General features: G+C 34.1%; 1 protein-coding gene across 5 annotated transcripts in view; it reads left to right on the forward strand.

Annotated features, from left to right (window-relative positions):
• Positions 1 to 22,869, forward strand: part of SWT1 (SWT1 RNA endoribonuclease homolog) — a 110,130-nt gene that overhangs the window by 24,473 nt on the left and 62,788 nt on the right. For 4 of the 5 annotated variants that reach the window (XM_004767959.3, XM_004767961.3, XM_045074311.1 and 1 more), the window contains exons 7-13: positions 251 to 380; positions 1,547 to 1,648; positions 2,476 to 2,664; positions 8,842 to 8,935; positions 15,787 to 15,932; positions 17,624 to 17,787; positions 19,008 to 19,146. In XM_004767959.3, coding sequence (XP_004768016.1) covers positions 251 to 380; positions 1,547 to 1,648; positions 2,476 to 2,664; positions 8,842 to 8,935; positions 15,787 to 15,932; positions 17,624 to 17,787; positions 19,008 to 19,146 — 964 coding nt within the window. The remainder of the gene's footprint in view (positions 1 to 250; positions 381 to 1,546; positions 1,649 to 2,475; positions 2,665 to 8,841; positions 8,936 to 15,786; positions 15,933 to 17,623; positions 17,788 to 19,007; positions 19,147 to 22,869) is intronic. The other variant, XM_004767960.3, reaches the window with a different exon arrangement.

Below are 22,869 nucleotides of genomic sequence, written 5' to 3' on the forward strand. Positions count from 1 at the left end.
GTAGATGAACAAGCGGAGACCCAAGCTAGCTAAATAATTTCCTTGCCTAAGGTTACAGAGGTAGTAAAAGTTTTAAAACCCTGTGTGTGGTTATAAATCTGTATCATTTGCCCATTCTACCTCCATATTTTTGGGACCTTTTTCCCACAAACCATCTCAAGTAAACTTATTAGAGTTCATTGCTTTCTAATCTTATTAATCTGCAAGTAGATAATCCAAAATGTTTTACTGTGGGTCTTTCACAATTTAGATGCAGATAGTAGAAGAGCTCCATGCTGCACGTGTGGGAAAAAGTGTGGATTTGCCTGTGGTTTTCTCTTCCGGAGAGTTAACGAGCATGGAGATCGACTTGGTGGAAGATGATGTACATTCCTCTGCTGGTATACCCTATCTGTACATGATGATGTCTGTGATCTGTGCTTTCTTAGGAATTAATGAGCCAACATGCAATTTTTATAATATTTAGATGAAAAATGTTAAATTGTGCTCATTTGAAAAATAAGGTATGGTATATGTCTTCTAGTGACAGTGTACAGATCTAATATGTGTCCCATTTGTTTTATACATCTCACATTATTAGGATATTTTAGATAAATTTTCTCATTCTCTTTTTTTCCCAAGGGTCAGTAATCCGGGTTATCTTTTATTCTGCTATCAACTATCAGAGTTGTCTTTTATTCTTGCCCTAAATCATGACTTTTGACAGTTTCAATTATGTAAAGCACTGATCAGAAATAGAGAACAATTGACGGTTACTGGGGGGAAGATGGGCTGGGGGTTTGGATTAAATGGGTGATGGGTTAAGGAGGGCCCTTGCAGTGATGAGCGCTAGGTATCGTATGTAAGTGATCAATCACTGAATTCTGTATCTGAAACTTATATCGTACTGTATGTTAGTTAATTGGAATTTAAATAAAAACTTAGAAATAATGAAGATTTCTCAAAGGTATTATATTCATGGATTTCTTATTTATGTAGTAAAGTTTTGATCATTCTTCCCACTCGGAGAAGGTGATAGATAATTACCCAAAGTCTGTTAGCATACTATTTTGAATTTATAAAAATATAATGTTGCATTACATTCACATCATACTTTTCAATTTACTAAGTGTTTTCCTGTGCATAAACTTATCTGATCCTCACAATGGCCCTATGAAATAAAATGCTAATGTTACATGTTTTCTTTCATTTGCACATATTTATCTTTTCAATTATATTTCACTCACAGTGTATTAAAATTAGCCTATAAATCCCAAGTGTACCACTACTAGTGATGCAGAATAAGGTTTGGCAAACAGTTCCCACTGGAACAAATCAGTTTATGATTAAAAATGCACTCAAGCAATTCATGATGTTTTACTGGTAGATAGTTAAACATTGATTATTGTTCTTTTAAGGATTAGAATGAACGCAGTTTTGTTTTTGTTGTCTGAAGGACTGCCTTCTCTTAAGAATGCCATCAAAGTTCTATGATATCAAAACTTTAGTTATTGTACAAGTCTATTAGCAAAGGTCTTGAAATCCTGACTTTGCTCTTTTTCTCTAGCAAATACTGCTTCAGATAAAAAGCTTCTAATTGTTATTGACACAAATATTCTGATGAATCACCTCAATTTTGTTAGAATTTTGAAGACAACAGAAATTCCAGGTATTTATAAAGCCTAATTCTGATTTTCTTATTTGAATTGAAATTTTGTATTAACAATGATGTGGGTATTGTTTTCCCCACAAATACATTTCCATTTAGATATGTTATGAAGTATGTATCTTTTTTATTTTTTTAAAGATTTTATATATTTATTTGAGAGAGAAAGAGAGAGCATGAGAGGGGAGAAGGTCAGAGAGAGAAGCAGACTCCCCACAGAGCTGGGAGCCCGATGTGGGGCTCAGTCCCGGGACTCTGGGATCATGCCCTGGGCCAAAGGCAGTGGCTTACCCAACTGAGCCACCCAGGCGCCCATGGAGTGTGTATCTTAAAATATATATTAATCAGCAGAAGTTAAAAAAAAAAAAGCCTTCACAGGTCAAACAATCCAAAGTTACTCTTCTTTGATCTCCTACAGTATCTTTTTTTTTTTTTACATTCATTTGACACTTACATCTGTTGTTCTTTTAAAGATTTATTTATTTATTTGTGAGAGAGGGAGAGAGAGAGTGCTTATGCACAGGGGCAGGGGCAGAGGGAAGAGAGTCCTAAACTGACTCCGCCCTCAGAGCTGGACATGGGGTTCATTCCTGACCCTGAGATCACAACCTGTGCCAAAATCAAGAGTCAGATGCTCAACCCACTGCAGGCGCCCCATACTTAACATCTGTTTTTAATTACCATTATTTATATATTACCGCTTCATTTAGACTGTGAACTCCTTACTTTAAAACTTCCAATGCTCCTAAAGCAGTTCAATTTAGTAGTTCAATAAATATTTGTTGACTTAGAACAAATATAAGAAATAAGAAATCTTTTTTATTTTTCAGGCTTTGACAAACTTGTGTTAATAATTCCCTGGGTGGTTATCCAAGAGCTGGATCGTATGAAGGCAGGAAAACTGCTAAAACATGCCCAGCACAAAGCTGTGCCTGCAGTTCATTTCATCAATGACAGTCTCAAAGATCAAGATAGAAAGCTATGGGGTCAGTCACTACAGCTTGCGTCGCAAAAACTTTGTAAGTATTGTTCTCTCAGGGTGTTTCCTGATTAAGGTTTGTTTGGCTGCTGACTCACTGAGGGAAGATGGTGCAGAACTTTAAAAAAAAAAATTGTGAGCATTGGAATGTGAATGGCCAGATGTAGTGATGCTTAGTAGTATTCTAGTAGTCTTGTTTCAGGCATTCTTGGATTTTTATTTTTCTGCTTCTAGACCTTCTTAGGTTATGTCTATTTCACAGATAGTGACTCTATAGTTCTATATGCATAATTTTCCATATTATAGTACTTTGGATTTTTTTTTTTTTTAAGTACCAGTGTTGAGTGATGAGGCCAGTAAGTAATCAAGGTTTCTAATCTGTCAGTGATTAGACTTTGTCACTGTGGAGTTTGTATAATGCAGCAAGAGGCATTGTTTTCCTCTGGTTTGTCAGAATCTGTAATAAGAAGGTGTTTGTATAATAAATGTCCATGGATTGATTCATTTTTTTCCATATTTGTTTCAGTCATTTTTAAGTCATTTTAGTCTTAGAACCTAAGTATGCAATGTCATATATATATATATATATATATATATATATATAAATATAAATCACTTCGAGGGGAAAAAAGATCTATGTGTAAAGCAACACTGTTGACTCTGCAGAGTTTATACATATATTTAGAGGAGGATCTATTTTATTCTTTAAAACCTTGTTTTCAACTCAGAATCATTTATATATGTACATTTATACTAACTTAAATATCACAGACTTATGTTTTCTACTCATATATAGTATAAGATAGGAAAAAATTCATTCTATGATGAACTTAATCATGGTATTAACCCTGAGAAGGCTTTCGGCATAGTCTTCTAGTCTTAAATCTTTGAAGAAGGGCCTCCATCATTCATTCATTCATTCATTCATTCCCATTCATTTTCTTTACAAATATTTATTAGCGCTTAGTGTGTTCCATATACAATCCTTATGCATTTTGAGCAGGAGCTTCATGTGGTATTTTTAAAAGCTTTCAAAGGAAAACCACAAATATTAGAGTTAAGAAAATACTAAAATTTTGAACATTTATGTTAAATTGAACATCTCAGGTGGTCTTTTTTTTTCACTTTTCATTATGAAACATTTCAAATGCAGAGGTCAAATAATGTATGACTCCTTGTGTACCTTTCATTCTTTTTCAGTAATTATCAACATTTTGTCATTCTTTTATTCTCTCATTTTCTTTTCTCCTCTTCCTATTCTTGGAACTCCTGCAGTAGTTTGAAGCAAGTCCCAGATATTGTAAGATATCATTTTTACTCATAAATACTTTGATATGTGTTGCTAACAGATAGGACTTTTTTTTTCTGAACAGCTACACCATTAACAAAATTAATCCCAGTCTAAACCATGTCAGTAAAACCCCAAACCTTAAAAGGAGAGGAGAATTTTTTTACTCTTAATCTTTTACTTTTTTTAGTTTGTTGATATAAACTGTACTTTATTATATAATACTTTGGATAAGGATGATAATAATGGGTAATACTTAACATAGCCATTTTTCTCTGAACCCTTTTACAAGTATTTTACCAGCTAATATCTTGTTCAAACCATACAGTACTTGTGGAAGTTATTAGCCCCATTTTATAAATGAGGAAATTGAGACATTGAGGGGTTAAGAACTTGATCTAAATAGCATGTCTATTTCTTCAATAGATTTGCTTTGAAAATTATTTTAGAAGAGATATTTCAGCCACATTTATTATTTATAGATGCTTGGTATGTTTCTTTTGACTTTTCCATGTTCATATGCTTTTTTGATGCTTTGACTTCCTCAGTCTCTGCTTTTTTTTGATGACTAAGGAGAGTAAGTCACAGTAGTGGTCTCAGACTTCTGTGTTGTTTTAATTTCTGGGTGTCTTCCTCAAAACCCATATTTTACTTCAGTGTTTGAGTGGTATCATTAGATTGTAGTTTTTATTAAATTGCTGAAATTGCTTTTAGTTATAAGGCCATAGATATAATAATAGATTATTTGTAATTGTCTGTGTCAGCTAAGTCCTTTATGTGTTTCTCTGTATCACTGTTTTCTTCATTGATCATTAAAACATTACTTATAGGGCACCTGGGTGGCTCAGTTGGTTGAGCTACAGCCTTCGTCTCTGGTCATGATCCCGGACTTCCAGGATCGAGTCCCGCATCGGGATCCCAGCTCCATGGGGAGTCTGCTTCTCCCTCTGACCTTCTCCTCTCTCATGCTCTCTCTCTCTTATTCTCTCTCAAATAAATAAATAAAATCTTTAAAAAAATTTTTCTAAATAAAAAAAAAATTACTTGTATAAAGTACAAGGTGCTTAATAGGTTTATTCTGTTGCTAATGATTTTATGATACCCATTAGAAATATCTTTAGGCTTTTTTATCATAATGAAATTACATTTTGTATTCTAATGATAAACTAATAGTCTTATGAGAAAACTCAATTCAGGATTATTATTATTGTTTTAAAGATTTTATTTATTTATTTGACAGAGAGAGAGATCACAAGCAGACAGGCAGGCAGAGAGAGGGAGAAGCAGGCTCCCTGCTGAGCAGAGAGCCCAGTGCCATGCTGGGCTCCTCCTCAGGATCCTGAGATCATGACCTGAGCCAAAGGCAGAGTCCTAACCCACTGAGTCACTCAGTTGCCCCTCCATTCTGGATTTTTTTTTCTTAAGATTTTATTTATTTATTTGACAGACAGAGATCACAAGAGGCAGAGAGGCAGGCAGAGAGAGAGGAGGGGAAGCAGGCTCCGTGCTGAGCAGAGAGCTCTATCCCAGAACACTGGGATCATGACCTGAGCTGAAGGCAGAGGCTTTAACCCACTGAGCCACCCAGGTGCCCCTGAACAAAGATTATTAATAGGTGATTCATAGATTATGAATCTATGGTGCCTCTCAATTCAGGTGCCTCTCAATTCAGGATTATTGAGTAAAATTAAAGTTCCTGTTTGGAAAAAAGCAAAAACAAAATGACACTTTATAAATGTCGGGCACATTTGCAACCAGCTCTTAGTAATTGCTGCTTTTGTGTTCTTTTTCTTTTACATCATCAGTAAGTATTATAGCAATGTATTTTTTAAACAAGCATTTTTCCATTAAAAACAAATGTAGATAATGTTAAATAGTCTTTATGGACTTTAATTTTAGCCTGGTCCTTAACTCCTTTCAAGATTGTATTTATTTAATGTTGTATTTAGTAACATGAGAGGTGAATAGGATTTGAAATCTGATTGATCTGAGTTTATAACCTGACCTGAGGAAAGTTAAAGATGAGGAAACTAAGGAAATAAAATGGGGGAAAATAACCTCCAGCTCAACAAATGATTGTGAAGTTTGAGTTCAAGTACCTGACGGTTTATAGCCTAGAATAGGTGATAATTCTTTTGTGTCCTTGCTATGTGAAAAGCTTGTATAAATTTACGAGAAAAACAAAAAGATCCCCTTTCCCTAAATGAACAAAGATTATTTTATCTATCTATCTATCTATCTATCTATCCATTTATTTATTTGACAGACAGAGATTACAAGTAGGCAGAGAGGCAGGTAGAGAGAGAGGAAGGGAAGCAGGCTCCCGGCTGATCAGAGAGCCCGATGTGGGGCTCGATCCCAGGATCCTGGAATCATGATATGAGCCGAAGGCAGAGGCTTTAACCCACTGAGCCAACCAGGTGCCCCTGAACAAAGATTATTAATAGGTGATTCATAGAAAAAGAAGTACAACTAGTCAGCCTCTTGTTCGCTACAATTAACTTTCCTCTTTGCCATTTTGAATGTTGTTAATTTCTTACATATAGATATTTCTAGTTTAAATCTTTCATTTTTTCCTTTCTTTTTATTGCTTCTAAGTTTAGAAAGTTATTCTTTTGCATCATACCAGTGCTTTGGGAATATGAATTAGTAACTTCTCAGGAGAGCAGTTTATCAGTGTGTTTTAAGAAGCCTAAAGATACAATTTCCTTTCTAGAAATGTTCTCTAAGACACAATCAGAGATGCTGTCAGTGATTTATATAAATAATGTTCATAACACTATTAATAGAGCAAAAAAATTGAAACAACTTGAGTGTCTAATAATTGACAAAGTTACAATATTATAGCTTTGTGAAAGAATACTACTGTATTTCAAAAAAATGACAAAGTAGGATTTATTTATTTATTCATTTTTTTTTTGACAAAGTAGGATTTAAAAGAAAAAAAAATCATCCCAAATTTGTTAGATTATGCATTATATACTTAGAGGTAGGGAATGTTGGATATATGTAGCTGATGGAATTATGAGTTACTTTAATTTTCTTTGTATTTTCCAGATTTTCTAAATTATTTTTCTTTTATAATAAGGGCAAAATAAAGTTATCTGCCACCCTCACACCTCCACACTGCATATTTTGCATCATTTTTATATTTTCTTGTATTATATTTTTGTTGATTCATGTATTTGCCAAATACCTATACCAGCACTGTTCTGGGTCTACATCAGTGGGAAGCAGTTGAGAAGCTTAAATTCCTAAATGCTTAAATATTAAACATCATGCTAACTATAATTTATACAGGATTTTGGGGGGTTTTTGGTGTTCTGAGTAGAGATCATGCTGTTGTGCCACTTAAGCTTGAGTTTAACATAATGTGTTTTACTTAAAAAGTACTTGCTATTGCCTCTTATTGGGCCAATTGTTCCTATAAATTTTCTTGTTTCATTTTCCTGGGTAAGCAGTTTGCCCAGGTTTACATGTCTAGTAAGTGGGAAAGCAGGGATTCAGAACCAGATAAATCTATTTCCAGAGTCTTTGTTTTGTTCACTTTTGAACAGTACCTGAGCAGGGGCTCAAAAATATTTGTTGAATAAATATTTTGTGAATATTCTTGCAGTTTTAGGTGAGTTTTCAAGCCCTGCATATTCTAGAAAAAGTGAGAACACAGATGATCATCAATTTTATAGAGTGGTATACTGTAACCTTTAACCTTCTTTCATCTTCTAATTTATTTAAAGCTAATGATTTTTTGCTGCCCATTTTGCCTTATTGTGATACTGACTCTGTGAGCCAAAAGAAGAAAAATCGGCTACTGTATTATATGTCTGCTTGGCTTCCTGGTTTTCTGATAAAAGAACTGAATTGTATCTTCAGGATTATGCTCTGAGATCAATTCAGTTCTGTCTAGACTTCACTAGAGATAGTGAGCTCCTCAAAAGTTTGTTCTTGTACATCCAGTTACTTAGCACAGGGGCCTGGGTACAAATTCAGCCCTACCTAAAAATTCATTCCTTGAATGAATGAGTTTTCTTATTTGAATGTTCAGAGGACTAAGGAAGGTAGACTAAAAGTTGAGGGGGAAAAAAAAGCTATCGTCTAGAAACAGAGTTTTGAGGTTCCTTGTCTAGTATGTCTTGAATCTTAATGTATAAGAGACTCACCAAAGAGTTTAAATTCGTGCTTGGGCCCAGACTTTAAAGATTCTTATCCAGAAGTGGGTCTGGGGTATAGCCCTGAAATCTTATTATTAAGTACTTGAGGGAGTTTTGAGGCAGGCAGTGTAAGGACTTAGGAAAAACATTGTCTTTGATCTTGTTTCTACACATTATATCATTTTCACAAAAATCAAACTTTTACATCATGCTTTAAGGCTTACAGAATGCTAGAGGACACTCTGTCAACCATTGATTAACACTTGGTAGGAATTTTTTGTGTTTTCTACGTAGGATCCATATCACCTTTTCTGTGGATCTCTAAATGTTAATTGCTTAGAGATTAAGGAAAAGCAGACACATGAAAATGGTTCCAATGCTGGTAAACTGTTATTCATTATTTTACAGACCTCTTTTAAGTGGAGATCATTTTAAGTGTGATACAGGTGACTGAATTGAGACTAGAATTAATAGCTTTAGGTTTCTAGTATGGCATTTAACATATTGATCACTTTCTTTTGTGTTTATTAATAGTCATATCCTATCCATTTTAGTAGTAAACTAACTACTTTGGTAATTCTACCTGAATTCTACCTTGTTTGGAATTCTACCTGAACTCTAGATCCCGAATTTTTAAGGCATTGTTTTGCTGTGTCTTATTTTTCTCTTTTTATTTAAGGAGTGTTCATTCTTTTAGATGTTTTTGACCTGTAAATAAAGCCTAGACTGTCCAGATTTTTAGTATGCTTATTGATTGTCACTTTTGCTAAATTTCCAGATGGACTGAGTGACGAGAACAATGATGATCGAGTATTAAAATGCTGTCTTCAGTACCAGGAATTAGTCCCTTGTTCTGTTGTTATTCTGTGCACGTGAGTTTCATAGTCATTCCAAACTTTTTTATTTTTTTATTTTTCTAAATAACAACTATACCAGAGAATTTTTAGGAGTCATATTCTACCCACCAGATTAAGGATCAAAAATGGATATGAGGGGTGCCTGGGTGGCTCAGTGGGTTGGGGCCTCTGCCTTCGGCTCAGGTCATGATCCCAGGGTCCTGGGATCAAGCCCCACATCGGGCTTCTCTGCTCAGCGGGGAGCCTGCTTCCTCCTCTCTCTCTCTGCCTGCCTCTCTGCCCACTTGTGATCTCTGTCAAATAAATAAATAAAATCTTTAAAAAAAAAAAAAATGGATATGATTTTCGAGATGTTCCAGGAAGCATTTCAATTTTGTATCACATTCTTATAACATGTTAGCTATAGAAGAATGAGATTTGAAACCTAGGAAGTCTTTTTTTTTTTTTTTTTTAAGATTTTATTTATTTATTTGACAGACAGAGATCACAAGTAGGCAGAGAGGCAGGCAGAGAAAGAGAGAGGGAAGCAGGCTCCCCGCTGAGCAGGGAGTCCGATGCAGGACTCGATCCCAGGACCCTGAGATCATGACCTGAGCCGAAGGCAGCGGCTCAACCCACTGAGCCACCCAGGTGCCCCTGAAACTTAGGAAGTCTTATTTCAGTTTTTTTTTATGTGACATTCAGAAACCTTTTATAAAAGCTGGGGACAGCCAATTTAATCTGCGAATAAGATCAGAAATAAAAGTGTGACAGATTTTTGATCATGAGGCAAGAAGATTAATTAATTAGTTTGTGGGGAAGAGGCAATGTCTGTTCGTAGAGTGAGGGCTGGATTTGTGACTCGCCCACTTACTAGCCTTGTGTCCTGGGAAAGTTGCTTAACTTAGTTTCTTTACATATAAAATATAGGGGGATACTAATTCTTGCCTCCTGGATTTATTGCAAGGACTTAGATAATGTATACACATAAAGGACTTAGGGTAGTGCCCAGTACAGGAAATGATCTCAGTAAGTCTCCTCCTCCTCTTCCCTTTCTTCTCCTTCCCCTCCATTCCCAATTAGTATTTTCATAACTTAGTTCCAAGGTAAAACTAACATAACGTTAAGCAAAATTGTACTCATTGTCTATAAGAAAAAGCTCTGAAGGAACCAAGAAGAGCGATTTAAACTGCCGTTTTAGTCTGAATTTTATTCACTGAAAAATGGAGTTCTTTTTTTTTGTTTTTTTACAGTTTCACAAACATGCCTAAATTCTATATGAAATACAGCGATTATAGAAATGAATAGCCCTAAGGTTTTTCTTCCAAGGGGGCGAGGTCAGTTATCATTTTAAATATATGGAAGCATTGAATCACTATGTTATATACCTGAAACTAATATAATGCTGTATGTTAAAGTGGAATTAAAACTTTAAAAAGTGGAATTAAAACTTTAAAAAACCTAAAAAAATTTTCATTTTAGTTGTCTTCAAAGATGGCAGTATTCTACTTGGAATTAAAGAAAATATTAAAGATTTTTGTCTCTAGGTTATTTAAAATTATATTTTCACCTAGGGCATAATATATTAGCTTGGAGTTTGTGGGAGGTTGAAATAGTATAATATGTTAATCATTTTGAATTTGAGATAAGCTAAATTTGAGAGATAAATTACATATTGTTGCTTTTTTAGTTCAACTTAGAATGAAAATTAAACTGGTGAGACTTTATCATTTCTCCATTATTTCTGCAGTAACTGTTTTAGGAAAGCAGATACAACATTTTTAGTGAAATGAAAATTTGAAGTCAGACTTTACTTTTAATCTAGCATTGTGTTCCCAGGGGAGCCTGTTTTTTGTTTTTATTTTTATCTGTAAAAGGCCAGAATCGTTCTCCTGTGTAAGTGCCACCTACTTATGAGAATACATTTACTTTACTTAAATGGTTGATGGTGACGATTATGATGATAATATTGATAATGATGCCAGGAGAACTCCTCTCCAACACTGTGTACTATACGTAATTAAGTGTATTACTTTACATTTACAATCATGAGTGTGGGCCAGCAACCCCTAGTTCATACCTCTATCTCTCTCTTCTGAATTCTATATTCATCTACTATTTGCTTTCTCTACTTGGGTGTGTTACAGACATCTGGGACATACCATCTCCAAAAATGAGCTCTTGATTTTTCTTTCTAAACATTCTCCATCTGAACAAAAAATGCCACTTTCCACCTATTTGCTAGAGCCAGAAATGTAAGAGTCATTTTTGATAACTGCTCCTCCCTCATACTTTATATCTGGTCAATTAATGGGTCCCGTACGATCTTTTCTTCATCTCCCCTGCCACCGTCTTTGTCCATCATGCTATTGTTCCACTTCCTTTTTGACTCGAAGACTAATTTAGGCTCTCTGCTTTCACACTTGCTCTCCTCCATTTATTCTTCAGAAAGTAATAATGGCAATTTTTCACTCTTAATTAAAAAAAGTTTCATTATGGAGAATTTCCAATGATAGTCAAAGTGAAGAAGAACTAATAAACTTCTAAGTATTCAGCTACAATTATAAAAATTCTCCCATTCTTCTGTTATCTAGATCCATTCACTCCCTGTCCCCACTTATTATTTTTATAAGGTTTTTTGTGTTTTGGGCAAAAATGTACAATATTGAAATGCACAAATCTTAACTATATGATGTTGGATATACTGGTGTAGCCTATATATATATACATATATATCCCTCTCAATATATAGAATGCTTCTGTCTTTCCAGAAAATACTCTTATGCCCTTTGTGCCCTTTTTCTGGTTTCTTAAGGTGGAAGCTGATATCACTTGTTTGAGACTGCTGTAAATTTACCTGTTTCAGTTGCATCCCACAAATTTTGATGTTTTGTCTTATTTTCATTCAGTTCAGTATAACTGCCCTTTGATATTTAGATGTTTGTTATTTAATTCCAAATATTTGCAAATTTTCCAGTTTTCTTCTTGCTATCAGTTTGTACTTTAGTTCCACCTTGATTTGAGAACATTAATTTATATGATTTCTTTTAAATTTGTTAGTTTGCTTTATTGCCAAGAATTTGGTGAATGTTTTACATGTGTATAAAAGAATTTGCATTCTGCTTTTGTGGGTAGAGTATTCTATAAATTTCAGTTAGGTCACGTTGTTTCATAGTATTGTTCAGGTTTTCTATGATGTTACCAGTTGTCTGCTTATTCTGTGATTGTTGAGAGAGGAGTATTGAAATCTCTAACTATAATTATGGGTTTAATTCTCCTTCCAGTTCTGTTTGTTTTACTTCATGTATTATAAAACTTGGTAATAAGGTGCATACATTTGTAGGATTGTTTAGGGTTGTCTTCGGAGAACTGACCCCTTTCTCATTGTATAATGTCTTTCTCCGTTCCTGAAAGTCTTCTTTGTTTAGTATTAATACTACCATTCCAGTTTTGTTTTGGTTAGTACTTATCTGGTATATTTTTTCCCATCGACTTACTTTTAACCTGTGTCTTTACAGTAAGTATTTTGTAGGTAGCATGTTGTTGGTACTTTATTTTTATCCATTCTGACAACTTGTTTTTGTTTGTTTGTTTGTTTGTTTTGAGAGAGAGAGAGCACAGGCAGGGAGGGGCAGAGAGAGAGAAAGAGAGAATCAAGCAGCTCAGAGAGAAAGAGAGAATCAAGCAGCTCCACACTCAGTGTGGAGCCCAGCATGGGGCTCAATCTCACCAGCCTGAGATCATGACATGAGCTGAAATCAAGAGTTAGACACTTAACCCACTGAACCACCCAGGCGCCCCACAACTTTTCTTTTAAGTGATAAGTTTATACCACTTAAATTTAATTGGCTGGATCAAATCTACCTTTTTGCTAATTATTTTCTATTTGTTTCATCTGTTCTTTTCTTTTTCTTCCTTGAGTTAATTGTGTATTTTTTATGGTTCCACTTTATCTCCATTATTGAATATTTATACCTTTTTGAAAAAAACATTTTAATGGTTGCCGTAGATATCTTACTTGATCAAAGTTGTCTACGCTCAAATAATAATATATTGCTTCATGTTCAGTGTAAGGATCTTATAATAGTTTCTTTTTCCCATCCTTTGTGCTATCATTGTGGTCTATGTTACTTTTACAGAAATGATAATAAGCACATGTTTTGTTACTGTATTTGCTTTCATCATTTGACATTTAAAGCAATTAAAAATGAGTATTTTAAGTTAATATTTTATTTTCATTTTTTGCACTCATTATTTTTGTAGATTCAATTTCTGTCTCGTTTTATATTCCTTCTCTCTAAACAGATTTCTTTGACATGTGTGTATCTATTGGTAGTGAAATTCTTGGTTTTGTTTGTCTGATAATATCTTCATTTCTTAATTTATTTTTGAAAGATATTTTTGCTGGATATACAGTTCTGGGTTGGCTTTTTTTCCCTTTCAATATTTTAAAGAGGTCACTCCCTTTTCTTCTAGTTTGTATGGTTTCTGATAAGAAGTCTGATGTAAATGTTATCTTTGTTCCTCTATGTAGGTAATGTGCCTTTTTTTTTTTTTTTTTTTTTTTACTTTCTGCTTTCAAGGGCTTTTCTTTGTTTTTTGCTTTTGCAGTTTATTTTAACAGTTTTTAGCAGATATATCCAGGTGTGTGTGTGTGTGTATGTGTGTGTGTGTGTGTGTGTGTGTGTGTGTGTGTGGTGGTGGTGGTAGGGAAACAGGTAGAGAAGAATTTATCCTGGTTGATGTTCTCTGAGCTTCTTGGATCTCTGGTTTCCTGTTTGTCTTCAGTTTTAGATAATTCTCAGCCACTATTTCTTCAAATGTTTCTTCTGCCCATTCCCTCTTTTCTACTTCACCTATTATAGAATTATACTATAGTAGCCAGTTTCCAAGATTACCCCAATGATTCTTGCCTCTTAGTGTTAATGCCCTTGTGTAGGCCCCTCTTGCATTGATTGTACTTAGGGTTGGTTGTACCAGTAACATACTGTCACTATCAGATTAGGTTAGAAAAATTAGGAATTAGGTGAGAAAAATTAGGAACACTGGGACTTCCTTTTCAGGAACTCTCTTGCTTTCTCCTCTCTCAAATCATTTGTTTTGTGGAAGCAAGCTGCCATGCAGTGAACAGCCCAATGGATTAGACCTGCGTGGTGAGTAACTGAAGCCTCCAGCCAAGAGTCTCGTGAATGAGTGTCAATTAAACCTTGAGATAGCTGCAACTCTAGCAACAGCATGTTTCAGCCTTTTGAGAGACCCTGAACCAGAACCAACTAGTCAGGCTGCTCCCAGATTTCTGACTCTTAGAAGCTGTGTGAGATAATGTTTGTTTTAAGCTGCTGAGTTTGGGGATAATTTGTTACACAGTAATAGATACATAATATAAGCATGTATGTTGGATTGTTTGATATTGTCCTATAGCTGTTGAATTAAAAAAAAAAAACACTTTATTCTCTTTTTATTTCAGTTTGGGTAATTTCTTTTGACCTGTCTGCAAGTTTGTAATTTCTTTCCTTGCCTATGTCAATTCTGCCGTGGAGCCTGTTTTAAAGACCTTCTTCATTTCTGTTACTGTGGCTTTTTTTTTTTTTTTTTTTAATTGCTAGCAGTCACATTTAATTTTCATCTGTGCTGAAATTGCCCATGTAATTTTGCATGATATTCACCTTTTCCACTAGAGCCTTTAACAAATTTAATCAGAATTATTTAAAATTCCCTATCAGATCACTTCAACATCTGTGTCATATCTAAGTCTAGTTCAGTTGATTGCTTTGTCTCTTGGTAGCATGTTGTGTTTTTTTTTCTGGGTAGAATTTATACGCAAATTTTAAGGTTCACATGTTCCGTGGCTTCCTCCCTTCTTCAGTTCCCTACTTAAATTTTTGTCTGCTCTGGCTAGTCCTGAACATAGTCTTCTGACATTCCAAATTACTGTGGCTGTGCTTTCTGTTGTAGCCATTGATGAATTAGAGAATGAATGCCCTTGGGCAAAGAGATAGAACCATGTAGCTCTTACGGGAGCAGTACCTCTGTATTGAGGGTAAGCTTCCCTCCAGCTCCTGCCTTCATTTTATTTCTCCTGAGTGCCTTCAGATAGGCTTTTTTTTTTTTTTTGTCCACATTTTCTAATCCTCATCAGTGGGAAGATTAGTCTAATCAATTTACTCTACCATTAGCAAAAGCTGGAAATCTGTTGGATTTCAGAACAGCAGTTAATAAACACAGATCTGATCATGTCACTTACCCACTGAAGCCCTTAAATCTTTCCATTATTAATGCCCTTGGCTTTCTCTGTAGCCATATAAACTGGTCTCATGCCCTATGCTGTAATCATACTTCCTTCTTTCAGGAAATAGCAAATTCTCACCATTTGTCTTATGTTCACTGTTAGTAAATTTGTAATTGCCTTCCACGTGGAAATTATTTCTCTTTGGCTCTCTGTTTCTTTCTTTTTGGATGATGGTATTCCTATGTTCAAATCCAGCTTCAACTTACAGGTACAATTTTGGGCAAGTTACTTAACCTCTTTACACCTCAGTTTTTCATTTGTGAAAGGGGAATAAAAATGATACCAGTACTACCTATAAGGTTTACTGTGAGAATTGGATGGATTGACTATACACACACACACACACACACACACACACACAGAACAGTGCCTGGTATCAGGAAAACACTCATATATAATAATTATTATTTTCAGAAATTCATATGCTGTGACTCTACTGTGTGTTAATTCCTTTATCTTCTCTGTTTTAAAAAACTTATCCTTTGTTAATATACATGTTGAGATCACCCACCTCTGATTAGATCCAATGTGTTTTGAGATGCCATGTGATTTATCTTATAAAAAATAAAATATTTTTTCCTCCTAACCCCAACCTTAGGGATGATAGAAATTTAAGAAACAAAGGCCTAATAAGTGGTGTGAAGTCACTCAGTAAAGAAGAATTGAGTGCAGAGTTATTAAACTTATCTCTGAACACAGATGTATGTCATCAGCCTTGTATATCTAAACAACAATTGAAAGCAGGTAGTATTCTTACTACAAATAATTAGAAATATATCTTTTATGTATCGCCATTATTGATAACAATTGGAATTAATAGTAAATTTTCATCTTATACGTTTAAAATGACATTGAAGTATTTGCCGGCACACAGATGGTTAGAAATAAATGAAAATAGAAAGAAGGAAAGAAAGAGGGACAGAGAGAAAGAAAGAAATGAAAATTACAATGGTAATCCAAAAGAACACAGTTGTCATTATTGTCTTCTACATATGCTCTTACAAATTTGAATTTTTGTCCATACACTTGCATACATTTTTACATGTTTATAATCACCATGCACAGGCTATTTTGTACCTTTAAATTAATAGTAGCTACAAGAATATATAGGAAATATTCATTCAAAGTGGAGAGAAATTTTTAGCTTCCTATTCATAACCTTCTATTAATGCAATAAAAAACTGAGTAATAGGAGTTCGAAAGATTTAAATACTAGTTTTATTTTACTTTATTTAAGATTTTATTTATGTATTTGGCAGACAGAGATCACAAGTAGGGAGAGGCAGGCAGAGAGAGAGAGGAAGGGAAGCAGGCTCCCTGCCGAGCAGAGAGCCCAGTGTGATGCAGGGCTTGGTCCCAGGACACTGGAATCATGACCTGAGCACAAGGCAGAGGCTTTGAGCCACCCAGGTGTCCCTAATAGTTTTATTTTTAATTTTAAACTAATACTTAAGAAAAGTGAAGGTAGTATAATTGTTTTATTATTATTATTTTTTAACCAGAATAATCTGTCCTATAGCTTGGTATTTGATGGAATGTTATATTAAATTTGACATAATTTAAAAATACATTCCAACCCTTCTCCCTGTGTTGGCAAAATAAATATTGAAGTCTTTAATATTATATGTACTTTTTATGTGTAATTGTATAAAGATTCACATATATAGTACTACTGCTACTTATCTTTTTGGCAATAAGATGTCTTTTGTCATAATGTTCAAAATGACATTTAGATGGAGGAAGAGGATGTTTTAGTTTATGGTGTTTCAGGGGTAACATGCTTTTGTTGTCCATTCTGTTGCTATCACTTTAAGTCCTCAGTTGGTATTTGTAGAGATAAGCCACTTAATATTTTTCATTTTGCCATAAAGAAATTGCTGTTGTCTTTAGGTATCAAAATAGTAATGTTAGTGAAATGATAATCAATTGAAATAATGAACATTTACTTTAAAAGTGTTGGCATAAAGGTAGTTAAATGAGAAATTTTGGTTCTTTCAAAACAATTTACTGATGAGACCTACAATTGTTTGGAAGAAACAATTATGTTTGGAAGAAAACACACTTTGATCCATAATTGTTCATTTTCTATTATTGATTGATGAAAAGCATTTTCCTTTTTTTGAGAATAATAAAACTAAAATTATGGTTAAAACATTACACATTTCCTAAATTTGTTTTAGCAAAAAAGATTTTGTTGCCTTTTGTCATTTTGCTAATGTGATGTATTTATGTTGTATCTAAGGCAACTATTCTACAGATACATGTTTCTAAATACTGTCTAAAGAAGTGAAGTATTGGTTTGGTTTCTGTGTAATTCAAATACTAATTATATGCATAAAATGTTTATTATTTATGGCCAAATACCAGTTATATATGTAAAATATTTACTGTTCTATTGGTGTCTTAAATAAAACCTATAACTATTTATTTTAAAGAAGCAACACTGTTAGAAGAGAGCTATAAGGAAGAAACTCCACATTCTGGACAACCCATTATACTTGAAAGCATTATATCGGATCTTGAAAAATCTCTTGGAACAGCTTTATCTTCAATATTAGAAACAGAAATGAAAATTGCTTTTGGAAACCTTTGGATGGAGGTGATCATTTTAACTCTATTAGTTGAAAATTTCTGTTTCATTGCTAAAGATTTATGACCTTATCTTAGGAAATATGACTTGCATAAAATGTGTAAGCTTCATCGGGATGATCTATAACCCATTATTTTTTAATAGTTTTTGAAATAACTTCTTGAACATTAAATGATAGACATTTCCTAAAGATTAGAAATGGTATTTTATCATTTATTCTTTTTCAGTGAACAAGTATTTATTAGGTTTTTACTGTGTGTCAGGCACATTGCCCCCATGGAGCTTAATTTGAATTCAGAAAAACTTCTATCTTCTGTAGTTTTTTTGAATTAGAATGTCTACTATAGGGAATTCGCATAGCAATATGTATTCAGAAAAGAAGTGTATATTTTGGCTTAAGTCATATAGATATGAGAATCAAAGTATAAAAATGATCATTATTAGCAAGACAGTTTATATTTTCTAGATTCATATCTTTTCTGCAATCAGTAAAATAATGCGTTTGGCCAAAATGGTCTTTTTAGTTTAGTTTATGTTTGTTTGCTGTTCACATCTATAGCCAGGAGAAATGTGGTTCAGTGATATACAACTACTTTTAATGTGGTTATTTGCTGTTTTATTATATTATCAAGTACTGAACCAAAATGATGAGAAATAATCAGAAGATTCTAGGAGGGTTGACTTAAATTGGATATGTTATAATATCCATAGGAAAGTCATTGCATATGAATGATTCAAAACTGGATGCACTGACATCTTGTAATATTAATTGATTAATCTCCTTTATAAACATGTCTTTGCAGGGGTGTAGCCAGAGTTAATGGTAGTTGACATCTTCTTTCTGTATAGATTTTCCTGCAGCTATATGAACTAATTAGATCGATTTCTTCCTAGAATTGACTATGTTGGAAAGTAAATTGTCCATCTTTTCTGATTGAAACTATCTTCTGATTAAAACAGTGCTTTTGCTTTGCACACATGCACATTTTGTTTTGCACATAGTTTCTAAAACTATAAGGATTAATACTAATATGAATTTTACAGAAATAATTTGCAATGGAATTAGCACTTTAAGATTATGATTGGCTTTTAACAAAACATCTTTTAATTTAAAAAGAACCCAACTATTTTGCCCAGAAATGTATGTAGGAATGCCTTAATAGGTACTTTTAAATAATAGGATTAATAAATAAATTAGCAGGTGGTAATTATTTCAAAATACTTTTTAGATGCTGTACTTGAAACCACCATGGACTCTAATTCATTTATTACAGTGCTTTAGAAAACATTGGTTGGCTGTATTTGGATTAGTTATGGAGAAGAACTTGCTTTTAACCATTGAGAGCCTATATGAAAATCTCTCTAAAGGTATGATTTTTTTATTTTGTCTTCAGCAATGTTATGTTAAAGTTGATATATTCCATGGAATGTGAAGATGAATTATTAAGAAACTTGTCCATTATTTTTTAATCATTTATACTTCTGATTTCTAAAGGGAGTTTGTGGTAGCTGCATGAATGGACCCAGGTCACAGAGCTCATGACTATTCATGGTATCACTCTTGATGTTCCTAGACATAGTGAATATATTATTTTTTATAATGTTTGAAATGCTTTAAAACCATATTTTACAGTTTATTAGGTATATAAATAACATTTAGATTTTTTGGAAACAGTTTTATTTATTTATTTGACAGAGAGAGAGCAAGCACAAGCAGGGGGAGCTGCAGAGGGAGTGGGAGAAGCAGGCTCTCCACCCGGCAGGAAACCTGGTGCAGGGCTGGTTCCCAGGACTCTGGGGTTATGACCTGAGCTGAAGGCCGATGCTTAAGCCACTGAATCACCCAGGTGCTCCTGAAATTTAGATTTTTAAAAAATTTCTTACTGTGGGGGCACCTGGGTGGCTCAGTGGGTTAAGCTTCTTGTCTTCGGCTCAGGTCATGATCCCAGGGTCCTGGGATCGATCCCCACATGGGGCTCTCTGCTCCACAGGGAGCCTGCTTCCCCCTTTCCCTCTCCCTGCCTCTCTGCTTACTTGTGATTTCTCTCTCTGTGTCAAATAAATAAATAAAATCTTAAAAAAAAGAAATTTCTTACTGTGTTAAAATTTCTTACTTTTGTTAACACACAAACTTTGACCACATTTCATGTACTAATTTTAGAAGTAGTGTATCAAAGTACCTACCTAAAATATATGATAAAGGAATAGGATGAAAAAAAGTTTCTCTGCTAAGAAGAAAAAGATGGGAAAAGCACTGTTGGAATGTTATGAAAGCCCATGTTTTATGATTAGACTAACCCTGAGAAGTTAAGTGATATATCCAAAGTCGGACAACTGGATTTTTCTTGCTATACCTTTAAAAAGCAAAGTTCAGATGTAACAATTACTAGGTTGTTCAGTTGGTCCTTGACTTTTTTGAACTTCTGACATGAAGTGATCTATTTATTTTAATGTATTATTTATATCCTGTCTACTTTTGAAAAATAACCGTGAGTATGAGAGGGCCATTAAGTAACAACCTGAGCACAAGATGGTTTTAAGCCAAGTTTAAAGTCACAAGAGTCAGGTAATGAAGAATAAGAAAGATAATTTTACCATAAAACAAAACTTGAACACGAATTTTAACACTAAACATCCTGGAAGCTAAAAAGGAAACATATTCTATGGGAGGTATAGCCCAACCCTCTGTCCTTCCCGTGAAATCTAAGTTTTTGGAAAATGTTTTGTATTTTTGAAGAGTGCCTCAGGGGATTTCAAGCACCTGGTTTGGTGCCTTATGACTTTTAAAAGTTACTAATTTGGGGGCACCTGGATGGCTCAGTTGTTAAGCATCTGCCTTCTGCTCAGGTCATGATGCCAGGGTTCTGGGATTGAGCCCCACATTGGGCTCCCTGCTCTTCGAGAGGCCTGCTTTTCCCTCTCCCACTCTCCCTGCTGGCGTTTCCTGTTCTTGCTCTCTCTCTGTCAAATAAATACAAATAAAATCTTCAAAAAAATAAATATAATAGTTACTAATTTTTAAGTTAAAGACATTTCCAGGCATTATCTTTAACAATAGAAGTTATTTATAAGTGGTATTATATGAAATATGGAATGACTTATTGGATGCCTCTTCGGAGCACTTTTACAAGGTATATAGAAACATTTTCCATTACCTTGAATGGAAGCATAATTTAGTTGGTTCAATCAAAAGGGAAAGTTCCTAAATCATAAATGATCTTGAGCAAGATTTAGTTTTAATAAGGTATATCTAGTTGTCATATTCCATTTTTCTCTTTTTCTAGGGATGGGCAGTGTTTGTCTTGTGCACACAGCTTAGAGATTGCAGGCAGCAGTTCTAACAGGGAATAGGAGAGAAGTGAAGAGATGGTGACTTCCTTTTGCTCAAAATTCATTTTTGGAATCATTGTGTGCATAGTTATTGATCCTTGGTCTAGAAAAATCTGATGCCTAATGTTTACTGACTTGTAAAGAATATATAATAGAATTATAAAAGCCTCTTCTGCCCTAAAGTAATTTTGAGTTAGGAAAATCACAGTTTATGATTTTGTTTACTGTCTTTTAAGAGTATCCTCGGCTGTTGAATTATATATATGCAGTTAGCTTCAGTTAACTTCTAAAGAAGAGATTCTTAGATCAGTTCATAGAAAATGTGTAAAATGTGTAAAATGATTAGTAGCTCTTTTTGATTTTGTTATACATATTAACTTTAGTCTAAGTGATTGTTGACCTTATATAAGCATTAAAGTATTTCAACCATGTAGATTCCTTTTTATGTTGTGTCTGGGTACTGAATTTATCATTATTTCCCTTTAGCACAAAACCTTAGAAAGACTTCTTCTAAGACAGAGATCAAATGATTAATTCAGGGACATAAGCCCTATTGAACATTGACTACATACTTATAGAAGATGTGCCCAATTTCTCCTTAGGAGATTTACTGGGTTCATCAGATCTACTTCTGTCCTATATGCAGCATCTCTTATCTGTCTTTTCCCACAGGAATTTAAACTAGTCATTGCATTTAAAAATAACTAAGTGCTTCCTAAGGAAATATACTTTTCTGTCTTCGTTTGATAAAGGGGAAGCCAGAAGCCTGACTACAGCCATCACATTAGATTAGAATTTCTGAATATTGTATAATTAATTATTAAAATCTACTTTTTATTTTCATTTGACCTTTCAGTATTTCTATGCAAATATTTGTATAAGTGATACAGAGTTTTTAAAACTCATAGTGCCAGCAAAAAACCATGCTGGTATTTCAGAACATAGAAGAGTTTCTGAAACTGTGAACGTTAAAAGAAAACAGGGTGCCTGGGTGGCTCAGTTGGTTAAGCTCTGCTTTCGGCTCAGGTCATGATCCCAGGGTCCTGGGATGGAGCTTCCTGAGGGAGTCTGCTTCTATCTCTCCCTCTGTTCCCCCCCCCCCCCGCTTGTGCTCTCTCTCTCTCTCTCTCTGTGTCAAATAAATAAAACATATAGAAAAAATGAAACACATTGTATCATGTTTATTTGAAATGCCCTTGAGAACTGGTATATAGTGCTCTACTCTAATAATGGAAAGATTTCTTCTGTTCTAAGCTTGGTGACATTAGAAATTTGCTTAACTTCATTGTTGATAACTTAAAATCTTTGAAATCATTGTCACCACCTCTCCTAATTGGCTTGAGAATTTAAGGTAAGTAAGATTAGTTGAAAAAAAATTGTTACACCTTTGAATTATTTTTTGTAGATTCACTCACTTTGCTAATTTTTAAGGAAAATATTCTGCTAGCTTGTGTTGCCCACAACCCACCGTTACCCAAATTATTTATATTTTTCTAAAGTTGTGTTAGTTGTGTTGTGCAGAGAGAGGAAAGATTATTTTCAACAAATCTAGTATTACATTTGTTGTAATGGAATTGGAAGGCAAATCACTACATGATTAACTGAGTTGGTTATGAGAAATACTGCATGTAACTTACATACTGCCAAGTGAGTTTTCTGATGCCCTCCATAGTCATCTGTATATGAAACAAGATCTGCCTTGAAACTCTGCAGTTTAACTTGTTTGGTAATTCTGTCTTCTGAAGAATACAGAGTACCCAA

The sequence above is a fragment of the Mustela putorius genome, unplaced genomic scaffold (assembly GCF_011764305.1).
Source record: "Mustela putorius furo isolate JIRA1106 unplaced genomic scaffold, ASM1176430v1.1 tig00537335_pilon_pilon_pilon, whole genome shotgun sequence".
In the NCBI taxonomy this organism is placed as follows: domain Eukaryota; kingdom Metazoa; phylum Chordata; class Mammalia; order Carnivora; family Mustelidae; genus Mustela; species Mustela putorius.